Source organism: Papaver somniferum, chromosome 4 (assembly GCF_003573695.1).
Source record: "Papaver somniferum cultivar HN1 chromosome 4, ASM357369v1, whole genome shotgun sequence".
NCBI classification, from domain to species: domain Eukaryota; kingdom Viridiplantae; phylum Streptophyta; class Magnoliopsida; order Ranunculales; family Papaveraceae; genus Papaver; species Papaver somniferum.
In genome coordinates, this window is record NC_039361.1 from 2,286,728 (window position 1) to 2,298,587 (window position 11,860).

General features: G+C 36.3%; 1 protein-coding gene across 2 annotated transcripts; it reads right to left on the reverse strand.

The window, feature by feature from the left end:
• Window positions 1–1,043: 1,043 nt before the first annotated feature.
• LOC113274568 (kinesin-like protein KIN-14J) lies at window positions 1,044–9,061 on the reverse strand. 2 transcript variants are annotated; one of them, XM_026523950.1, is made up of 21 exons: window positions 8,846–9,061; window positions 8,215–8,332; window positions 7,432–7,694; window positions 7,194–7,351; window positions 6,979–7,089; window positions 6,382–6,640; window positions 6,089–6,216; window positions 5,912–5,995; window positions 5,700–5,777; window positions 5,516–5,608; window positions 5,375–5,404; window positions 4,941–5,282; window positions 4,776–4,857; window positions 4,410–4,685; window positions 3,947–4,053; window positions 3,679–3,854; window positions 3,425–3,589; window positions 3,084–3,337; window positions 1,907–2,594; window positions 1,713–1,825; window positions 1,044–1,432 (listed from the first exon to the last, which is right to left on the reverse strand). In XM_026523950.1, the coding sequence occupies exons 3-21, from the start codon at window positions 7,493–7,495 to the stop codon at window positions 1,359–1,361; spliced, it is 3,282 nt and encodes a 1,093-aa protein (XP_026379735.1). In that variant the 5' UTR covers window positions 7,496–7,694; window positions 8,215–8,332; window positions 8,846–9,061; the 3' UTR covers window positions 1,044–1,358. The 2 variants fall into 2 exon arrangements, with proteins under 2 accessions (XP_026379735.1, XP_026379734.1); XM_026523949.1 differs by having other exon boundaries at window positions 7,432–7,709.
• Between the last annotated feature and the right edge of the window lie 2,799 nt (window positions 9,062–11,860).

The window sequence follows — 11,860 nt, forward strand, 5'->3', positions numbered from 1 at the left end:
CTCATAATCTCTTTGATAACAACACCATCTTCATTGACTGGCTGAACTCCTGGTTTCAACTTGGAAACACTGACTGCAACATGATGCCACCACATGGTGGTATATCTGGAAAGCCGGATGTGATTTTATATTCAAACAAATTCAGCCTAATGTGGGAGTTATTACTCTCAGAATTAAGCAGTATTTGTGCACTCACAATAGAATACATGCAATGCCAGATCATATCATGAACAACTTCCCTCTTTTACCAGAGGAAGCTGACACTCCTCTGCAACAAGTCAATACCAATTACACTTGGAATGCAAAAGCAGGATTTGGAAAACATATCAGTATCTGCACACTACAAGATTCTGAGAACTCTACATATTACACTGCTCTAACTATGATAGATTTTGCAGGAAACACCATTGACTCTAGAGGACATCCAGGACACTAAGGAGAAGGGGGAGTCACAAGCGGAGCAGACCTAGCTTTCCAGTGGGCCAAAGAGATGCAGTAACAAACATTGCAATATCTGCTGAATCTATGGACATTCTAGATCGTTTCAAGTCCCTCTACAATGAAGCTGCTCAAGGAAGATTTCACCTAAATTACTATGAAAGAAGAAACAGTCATGAAGACAATAATAGAAATATGGACATCAATCCCATATCCTTTGTTTTACTAAATCTTAGTATTGTCAACCGTAGTCAAAATATGGAGACTTTTAAATTAGCTCTTTTATGTAAGAACAAAACTGGCAGGCTGAGTAGTGCAACCATAGCCATAGTCAACACAACTTCTTTGTACTGCTCGTAGTGCCTTTTTAGGCCTATGCTTTTCCTAAAAAAAAGAAAAAATAGTTTCAACTTGATTTCAGTTAAAGTTCCCAATACGCAATTTTTACATGGAAAGGTGCTGAAGAAATCCATATTTATGGAGGGTCACTTCTGAATATGTACCGCGAAACACAGATAGGCACTAGCTAGTGGTAGGTATAAACAGGGATCACCAACTATTATAAGGAACTGCTTCAGAAGAAAAAATATCCCCTTCTTAAATTCTTTGCATCCTAACAGTATATATATACCATTTCCAAACTCGAACCATACAAGTTCTCTACATTATGACCTTCAACAGAGAGGAAAGCAGGAGAAAGAAAACATATGTTACATACTCGAAGTTGTTAAACTATTTCTTTACTCTCTTTACGCTCGTAGTTGTTAGCTAACTTCTACCAATACAAGAATGTTCACAACAATGTAGACAATAATAAGCTGGAGAGGTGAGGAACCTCAAAACACAAATACACAAAAAAAAAAAAATCGGAAAGAAATTCCAAATAATGAATCGAAGAGCTGTGGATAAACCCTTTTTGCTTAGTTCCACCTTTTGGATGTGGAGGTGGTGACCTTTGCCGAAGAGCTGCTGCCAAGAGCTGCTTTTCTCGCACCTGTGGTGAAAATCAATAGACCGGAAATATTAAAATTCATAATCTTGATGAACTTCATGCGTATACAGAGTGTTGCTTATGTTTTGAAAATGAACATGTGAAGTGAACCATCTTTTCTTACAATGTCAGAAAACTCCAAATATATTGTTTGCATCTCAACTGAATTTCAGAATGAAAAATGTGAATGTAAAGTCCGTGCTTGACTGTATTAATGCATGCTCATGATTGCCAGTCCAAAGTAAGAATGAACAAGCATTTGTAAATGTAAGAATATACATACTTGCTGGGGCCTTGATAGTTTCCTTGGTAGTTGTTGGTCGAACAGGTGCTGAGACTGCTGTTTGAAGCCTGCTTGCTGATGGTGGTCGGGGAATTTTTGTTGGTGCTTTAACCCTGAAGAGAAAGCTTTCGAATTAGAAAAAGGATATACAAGTAGATCTCAAAACCCCAGAGATTAAGAAAGAATATACTCACTTTTCTGTGCCTGTAGTCTCCGCAGGTTTTGCAGTTTCAGGAAAAAGGGTTAACTCGACTATGCTGCTTATTGAGCCATCAGTTTCAGTTCCCATAGAAAGGCCACCATCAGAAATGTCACTCAATCTTTCCTCAGATTCCACATCACCAAACCCTAATAGGTCACCATCCGCAGAAAAATCTTCAACACCATTCACTACAGCAAGTTTAGACTGCCGGAAAAACTCCTTATGGTGCTTGAATTCATCCAGTGATTGCTGAGAACCAGTTTCGGAATGCTTATCACTGTATTCCGAGCAATTATCCTGATCAGACGCTGCTTTTTCAACAAGGCCAGCTTTAGGTAATCTCCGACTTCCCTGTGCACTAAGAGAATGCTTCCTTGGGGAGGCTGATCCATGTCTCAACGAGTTTAAGCCACGCTTTTCACCATTGGTACCAGACAAGATTCTGGAATCTTTAAGTGATTGCAATCGTTCAATCTCATCATCTTTCTTCGCTACTATCTCTTTAAGTGATGAGACCTGATCCATTAATTCTCTAACTTCTCTTCCCTCTTTGTTACTCTTTGCAGCACCCAGCTCAACCCCCGAGACCCTTTCGGCAAACTTCAAGGTACTTAGCGTCTCAGAATATGAATCAGCATCAGGGTTAAGCTGTACAAACATGAGAGTCTTTGCTTGACCACCTGTACCAGAAAAAGGAAACAATGTCAAGTTTAGAGGATGAAATGTGTAAGAACTGTAACTGTAATTTGCCCGAGAGCATGAGAATCAATAAGAGACATTATTGGGTCGTCATTTATTCTAATCATCAAAAACAATAAAGATTACTTCTCTAAATCAACATGTGGATCAACACCTAGAAGATCAGGTTGTTTTAAAACTTTTAACCCCACTAGAGCTGGTTGAATGTTGATGCTAAATGTTAGAATATGAACATTTAGTATAAGAAGCTATAGTTGGAACATCCTGAATTGGATAATTACCAACAGAGATCATCAACTAAGACTAGAACATCTAAGGAATACCAACATTTAGATCCACTCCATGTTGGCCATAAAACCGTGTATCTATGAGAACAAAAAGAGTGGTGTCTATTGATCCACTACACTTTGTATTACCAAATTTATCCAAGAGGGGCCTGTTGAATCATTGTTTTGTAGCATTTAACTTACCGAGAGAGCTCTGAAGCACTTGAGTTAGTTTGCTATTTCTGTAAGGTACATGACCATTCTTCTGAGATAGAGCAAAGATAACGTCGCCAAGAGCAGAAAGTGATTTGTTTATATATTGTGCTTCCCTGAGTCTGTCTCCAGTTACCTCCGAGCGATCAACTCTTTCACTTCCAGCAAGATCCACTAAATGAAGACTACCACGCAAAGTAGCCTCTGTCTCCAAGTCCGTACCACGTACGTGAACCGTAAGAACACTACAGACACATAAAACTGTAAGACCCCACACACAGCCAACACTATGATGAGAATTCAAGAACATATGCAAGTAATGAACAACATACCTGTGTGATCTACTACTTCTTTCATTAAGAGCAGTGGAACCTACAGCTCGGTTTGCTAACCCAATTTGCATTAACTCAAGGACATCAGACGTAGAGTTAACAGGATGCATGCTAGCGTCAGGGACAGCTAACCCATTGGGCTGTGAACTGGTCCAGATCCCAAGTGTGTGCTCATTAAGGAAACAAGTTGACAATATAATAAAAATTTGAGACATCTATCTGCAATACTTAGACACAAAATATATGAAGGATATCTTTTTTGAGAACCTCCCGTTTGGAGTAAATCACGGACTTGTTCATTATAAATCTCAACCATTTGAACGCCAACTTCGTATAAGAAAGAACTTCTATTCTGGGATATTTGGAAAAGATCATTTAGCGCACGGTAATTGACACCCCAGTCCTTCCGGGATGATGCATCAGGCCCAGTCTGCAAGAATGAAATCAACACTCAGACACGCTACAAATCAATGATGTCGACAATAATCCTGAACGTGGAACAATAGAGAAAAGTTCATATACCATTGTGTATGTCTTCCCTGACCCGGTTTGACCATAGGCAAATATGCATACATTGTACCCATCGAGAACTGATCGTATTAACGGTTGTGTGTCTAAAAATACTTCCTCTGTTAATAATGGACAAGTATAAGTCAAGCTCAGATAAAAGACCACATTAACCAAGTTGAATAAAAATGTGAGGATCGAAATCTTTGATCAACGTTAAAACATGCTATTTTGTCTCCGTGCCCCGTATACAAACCCATTAGTTTTTGGCTCCCCAATTACAAACCCATTAACGGGTTTGTAAAATGGAGGCGCAGATAAAAATAGCTAAACTAACAGAACAACAAAAACTCATTATGTCTGCACTCTCACCATTAAGAAACATGTGATCTTATCCATATTTCATATATCAAACAACCCCAAACGTGATAGGAAAATAGGTATGAAACTAAAATTGTATTTAGGAAAAGTTCACTACCTTGAGTAGTTTGTTGACCATAAACCTTGTTGAACTTGAAGGAGCGATGACTATCTTTCCCCTGTTTGGAAGGATTTGCAACAACCAACTCCCCATTTTCGCCTATGTATTCTATGGTCGTCTGCTTTTTGTTCTGTCCAGATAAAAAGGGCCGCACACGACAATACACTCTAATATTTCCTTTTAAGTCTTGAACCTCATTGTACAACCTTCGGTTTTCTGTAAGAACCATGTGATAATTTTCAGCCGCATCTGCTAATCCTTTAAGCTTTGTCCCTGAGATACGGGAAAGATAGTAACAAATGAGGAAACTGTAAACAATTGCAAGATCGTGAATCATATAAAAACTAGTTCTGAATTTCCTACCCAAGCGACCAAATTCCTCTGCATAGGTCCTTTGTACATTGATAACTTCTTGTTTAATGGACTCAGAAGTCTGCCTTAGTCCCTGTAGAGTTCACAAGCCTGACTGAGGTACCAGACTTCAAAAACCGCAGTTTAAAAGCTGAGAAATGATAAATAAGGAATTACCTGGAGTGCTTGGAACTGAAAATCCATGAAACTCTGGTATTTTTGTTCTTTCTTGTTCCACTTTTGAGCTTTGGATTCAGAATATGCCTCTAGTTGTGTCTCCTTACTTTTAGATTCCGCCAAAAGAGACTCGAGTTTATTCAACTTCTGATCGAACTCAGCTTGAGTTTCTTTCGCCTGTTCTTCCAATTGTAAGGAACGTTGTTCATAGTTCTTCTTGGTTATTTCCAATTCTTGTCTCAGAGTTGAAATCTCAACCTCAGTCTGATCCTTCTCTTTCATTAATCTAACGACATCCTGTTCTTCTTGTTTCTTCCGCTCTTCTATTTTGGTTTTCTCATTCTGCAATTAACGGGTTAACTTATTTTACAAGTTGTTCGGAAGTACCTCAACTACAATACTTAAGATAAATAAGAGTAAATAGAGAAATGGACCTTTAACTGCTGAAGCCTGTTCATAGCAATCTGCAACAAGAAAAATTAGGCAGTTAATGCAAAGTATACTAAAGGATTTTGGGATATGATATAACAGATAACCTTCTGAATCTAGATATAAGACTCGGCTTTGGTAATTACCTGGGTCTCTTCACTAGTCCCCGTTGCAAGGGTTTCAAGTACTCTAATTCTAGACTGATACTTATCTTCGCGAGACTTGTACAGATTGTTTTGCTGCATGTCAACATCACAACTTTTTTATTTTAATCAGCAATGAAACCACTCAAGTACGAGAAAAAAATAAGTTTGTAAGAAAGTATATTACACTTCTAATGTGGTCTGCTTGTGTTGCAATTCGTCGCTCAATTTCTAACATAACTTTTTTCAAAAGGATCGATACACGCTGCGCAAAAATAGCAAATGCCTAAGGTTAAGGATTTTGTAAGAAGACCAGTGTTTCAATGAAGAAAGGGGAACAACATATTAACTCTAGTGCATGCTTTACTAAAACATTAAAGTATCTTCTCACTGGCATACTTGAGGTATTTCCCCATTTTTCTTTTCGATGCACTCATCTAAGATTCCACGAATGACACTCAAAAGCGATTGAGTTGGGGCGTTCTGCAATAAAGACGCTAAAAGAAATTAGGAACTCATTCATAAAACTATGAAACATATGAAACCTAATCACATGAAAGGAGACGAGATATTTACATCCAAACTATTTGATTTCATCATTTCAGATATTTTTGATTCAGGTAGATCAGCATAGCGTCCTTCTTTCAACTGAAACACCTCATGAAACTTATGTCCAACATGATGTATCAATGCAGCTGACGGTTCTACAGAAGAACATAGAAGACAAGGTCGAACAATGAGCGCAGGTTATTTCTGTATACACAAACATACCCTAATTGCATAAAAACTCTAATGCTGCCATGAAATTCACTTTTTCTTTTATAGAAATTACGTCTTACTTCTTCAGACACGAATCTACAACCAAATACCTGATGCAACATGACTTCGCAAAACACGTTTGAATTTTGAGTCTTGCGTATTCTTCCGTCTCTCATCTTTAGACCCCAAAGAACTATGTCCTGGTGGAGAAATATCCAGTGAACCATCAAATTCTGCTCCTGATAAGCTCCAGCTCCTCCTTCCATTGATTGGACTTCTGATCGAAGATGAACGTGTGACTTCTCCAGGGCTTAGACTAAACTTTTCCTTAACTGCCCAGAGACACTCCAAAACTGGTTTCATAGATCCCTACATTTTAGCCATGAGAATGAGAAAGATCAGAGAGTGAGATGCTTGAGTGTCAAAAATTAAAAGTGAAAAGATGAATAAAAAAATTCAGGAAAATGGAACTGTATCAGTTATCTGACTTTGTAATGTCTGAATATATATGCTAAAGTAAATTGTAAGATAGATGAACAAGCTATGTATGTTGAATGCATACACAAACAAGGATTTTCACTTTCCATGAGAAGCAAGTCTTACGTTGTTACTGGCACGAAATTTAAGATACTTGACAGATTCATCCACTAAAGGATAAGAAAACACTGGAGTATGAGAAGTTCAGTTCATAAATAAAAAAGGAGTACCTGTTCTAGGTCTTGCAACTCAAACTTGGGCAATCCCATATCATACATAGCCTCCAGAAACCTTGAAACACTCTCCAAATATGACTCCGGAGAGAAGTTTGAATTATCAACCTAAAATTTACAATACATAAACGTGAGAATCACATTTACTGCAACAAACTTACATATCAAACTTTTATACAACAATATGAAACTATATTTTGGGCAAGACTAACCTCATCAACAGATTCCAGACTCAGCCTGTTCAAAATATTATCGAAAACAGCCCCATTGATCAGATATTCTCTGAGGTCCTCTTCAGAAGCTTCCAATGGAAGCTTTGAACCAGGGACCAAATCATGTAACCACTCCACTATTTCTGCTCGTCGTTTACCTGAGTAAGAAATCACTGTTAAAAATTTAATGTGTAAAAGTGATAAGAAAAGAATGACATACGTTAGTAGTTTCCCTTACTTTCATTGGTTCCCATTGTTGGTTTCCCATTAACAAGATCTCCATATCGGGATTCAGAATCCATGACACTATTTTTGGAAGAGGCAGCTCTACTAACTGAAAAACCGGAAAATAACTATACTGCAGTCGATATCAAGACCCTTTATCCAAGATAAATAGTCCCCTCCACGTAGAACGAAGCATCAACAAATTATTTGCTATATGCATAGCTCAACAAATGCAGCATTCCTGAAGCACACATGTTGTCAACGGATCATCTCCATCTGTGAAATATTCAACTATACGACATATGAGTTTCAACAGATAAATGGAAGAAAAAAAACCCATTGAAAAGACAAAGTTGCTTCATTTAGACCAGAAAACTATTAGATGGTGCAACAAGAAATTATAATATACTATCAAATGGTTATTAGATCCGAAGTACCTATAAATGGTGTATAAGTACAACTACAAAAGTCTTTGTTTCATGTACCACATATTTTGAGGGATATCACTGATGTGATGCAACCGAACGAGTAGCCAACGAACGTACATTTCAAAATTGTGCCCAATTTTGTTCACAAATTGGTCTACACATTGTCTGATGTACTATCACCAATTTAAAATCTAAGAGATAAACGGACACCATCTTCAAGATTTGCAATAACCTTTAAGCAATGGGAGCAGTCCATTATGCCGATACTTCTCTCTAGTCTCTAATTTTCTACACATGATGTTATTAAACAACTATGCAGAGTTCTAACCAACTTTTCCACTTGAGTGTAAATGTCTAATTCCACATACCTGCAGAGATAGTCCTTCTCCAGTGCCCAAAATTAAAATCAATTAGAATGTCTATTTCTTTACTCTTTCGACAACCCTTTCAGCTACTTCAGATTACAGTTGAGACCACAACATACAACTGTAAAATTAATCACAACAACAACAACAAAAATCAAGTTAAATGCTGCTTAAACCCTAAGACTCGAGGCATTTCCTGTGGTCAACTGAAACATTGCCTGAATCCTTCAAAAATCATAAGTTACACGACAAACAAACAAGAAATTTGACAGCAACTTAACAATTTCTCTTAGAAATGACAACATCAAAAAAAAAAAAAATTCCCAAATTCTTAATTTTCTTGAATTTTCAACAGAAATGAAGCTAAAACACAAAATTCCTAAACCAGAATACAAATAAAACCCCCTAATTTTCATAAAAATGAAACCTTTAATGACCCCAAAACCCTAAATTTTCCAACAAAATCCAGGAAATGAATAAAAAAAATCCCCAACTTTTTGGAATTGAAAAATGTTATAACCCCACAAAAATGCAGATCGATTCTATACTTAAAAACCCAACCTTTTCTTGAAACCAGATCCATAAAAAAACCTCAAAAAAAGCTAAACAAGAAGTAACATTGTAGAACATATACCTCAGAGAGAGCTTGAGATTGATCAAAATTAAGGTATCCTGAGTAGAAAAGATTGAATTTTGATGATAACCCAGAGATTATTGCAACAAAAGAGGGATGGGTTTACAAATGGATCTTGAGATATCCACCTCTCTATAGCTCTATCTAGGGGTCTTTTCTCTCTTCTTTCTTTCCCTCTTCTTCTGAAACCTCACTTCCTCCGAAATTTCAGAGGAAATGCTTTTCTTTTCCTTTCCTTTTTCTTACTACAGACACGCGAAAAAGACAAATTTGCCCCTCTTCCTATAATTTTCAAAATGATGTTGATTCGAAATGACGAATTTACCCTTGGTTTTAAATTTTGAAAATGTACTTCTCGATAATGTTGTTGTATGATTGACTGAGACAATTTTTGTCTGATTCTTGATCCTTGTGTGGTGATAAGGACACAAATTCATGTGTATGTTGTGTAAGTATGTAACTATGGGTAGTGCAGGATAAATGACTCCAAATAGTACAATGTTGTCCTACCTAGATCCGCTGGCCCTACATAATGGCATCAACTCAGGGAAGTAAATTGGCATCCTAGGTCCCATGTTTGGGGGCCTCCTCCGATTGTTTAGCCGTGTAACATATTTTGTTTGGGTTAATGATGTATTTGTTAGTATCCGTAACCCACGAGTTTCGTTTTCAGGTCATTCGAATCACATGTCCTGCAATAACCGGAAAGTTTTCAGGTCATTCGAATCACATATCCTGCAATAACCGGAATGCATCGAGGAAAATAAATTAGTGATACCCTTACTGGATGATGTATCAATGGTCAGAATTGTTCGAAACTCGTCAATGTCAAATTATTCATTGATTAGAAACAAAAACACAAAATTAATAACATTTGAAAAGAAAAAAAAATTAATGAGATATAGTGGAAGTGGACCACTGAAATAATCCGACTAAATACAGAGATTATGATTACCGACGCTTACAGAGTTCTAGAAAAAAAATTAGATTTTTTTTTTGTATAATTGTTATTTAATTTGCATTTTTAACTAACTAATGTCGTGTTTAGGTAAGCTAGGAGGATTTCAGACTATATTGGTCAAAACATAATATTTATTTACACATGATTCACGATTGAAGTAGTTGTTGTATTGAGTTCATTGGTTTGGGTGGTTAAGAAAAAAATAACTTAGAAGGAGACCAAAAACCGTAAGTTCTTAACAACTAAGTTAATGCGTCTTCACACGTTTAATCCATTTAGATGTGCATATTTAAGGGCATTACCTATTGTCATGAAAAACAAAAAATGAACCCCAAAAGCATATACTTATTTGTAAAGTAATTCACATTTTTCCCTCTTTTCTTATTCATATGATTTGACTATTTCAAGACTCAACGTTGTAGTATTAGAAAAATGATTAACAAAAAAGTAATGAATGAATGAATGAAAACCTTATCTAATTAGACTCTTAATTAGATAAGGTCTTAACTAGAAAAATGATTATCAAAAAAATAACAAAAAAGTAACACATATTTGGGTCTTTTTATCTCTTTCCCACCTTTTTTCTTCTTCTTCCTCTTTTTATTGTCCATGACCCATGTTTATACCCATTTTTTAAAAATTGGTATAAACCAGTTCAAAAGCCAAGGGTAGCAAAATCTATGGCCATTCTCGTACTTGCAGGGCCATTTTATATCTTATTTCATCAACCATATTAAGAAAAGGAAAAAATAGAAAAAAAAATTCCTTAATAAATCTAATTAACAATGATAAAAAGAAAATGTTGCATTATCTGTGGGCCTGTGGCTAAACTACAGGGGCACGACCTAACCCTTTTCCAACCACCACGTCTCCGAACACTTTAGTTAAGGGGCTTAGTTTCTAGCACGTCTAATAGGGAGTATAATTCTTTAGACCTGCCCATGAACAAAATTGATTCCTCAAACAATAATGTTATGTATAAAAGAGTACTATTATTCCCGGCGTCATTAGGGCGATCGTGAAAGAATTAGGGGTGCCTAATAAGATAAAATAGGGTTATTCAAACTAAAATAAAGCCACCCTTATCTCTATTTTTTTGAAATGTTTATAATGCCCTCCATAATCGGTAGACAATGCTACAATCGGTAGTTTATATTGATGGTTTGTGTTACGAAAATTATAATCGGTAGTTAAAATGGTAATTTCGTGATGTTAATTTTCTACCGATTATGGTAGTAGCCCCAAATTCAAATTTTTCAAAAACCAATGGAATTTTGAATTTCTCTATTTGCACAATCGGCAGTTTCGTGATGTTTATTATCTACGAATTGTACAATCGGTAGTCTGGTGATTTTCTTTTATCTACCGATTGTGGTAATTGCCCCAGGTTCGAAATTTTCAAAAATCAATGGAATTTTGAATTTCTATATTTGCACAATTGGTAGTTTCGTGATGTTTATTATCTACCGATTATACAATCGGTAGTCTCATGATGGTCTTTTATCTACCGATTGTGGTAGTTGCCTCAAATTCGAAATTTTCAAAAACCAATGGAATTTTGAATTTCTCTATTTGCACAATCGGTAGTTTCATGATGTTTATTATCTACCGATTGTACAATCGGTAGTCTCGTGATGTTATTTATCTACCAATTATGGTAGTAGCCCCAAGTTCAAAATTTTCAAAACCAATGGATTTTTGGATTTCACAAAGAAGAGAAGAACATAGTCACAATCGGTAGATAAAAAAAAACAAAAAAACTAAACTACCGATTGTGAAAGGACATATAAGTATTCTCAACCTATTTTGTCTTATTATGTCGCCCCTAATGACGCCAGGCTATTATTCGTCAAAGAAATAAAGTAAGAACGGACCAAAACTAAGATGGTTGTGCACAATAATTTGAGAATCTTCCTCCTCTCTCTGTCACTCCTTTTTCTCCAACAACACCATCGAAAACAACCCTTCTCTGCTCATATCTAATCCATTTTTGGACTGGATCTGAGCAGATTCTTTATTATTTTTTGTTTTTGAGGTTAGTTAGTAATTTAGTA

What these genes read in the sequence shown, in the direction of transcription:
- LOC113274568 (XM_026523950.1), bottom strand. Translation starts at nt 7,495, where the DNA reads ATGGATTCTGAATCCCGATATGGAGATCTTGTTAATGGGAAACCAACA. An exon ending in GCGAAGTCATGTTGCATCAG is followed by an intron (nt 6,217 to 6,381) that starts GTATTTGGTTGT and finishes GTTCTTCTGTAG; the next exon opens with AACCGTCAGCTGCATTGATA. An exon ending in GGACTAGTGAAGAGACCCAG is followed by an intron (nt 5,405 to 5,515) that starts GTAATTACCAAA and finishes TTCTTGTTGCAG; the next exon opens with ATTGCTATGAACAGGCTTCA.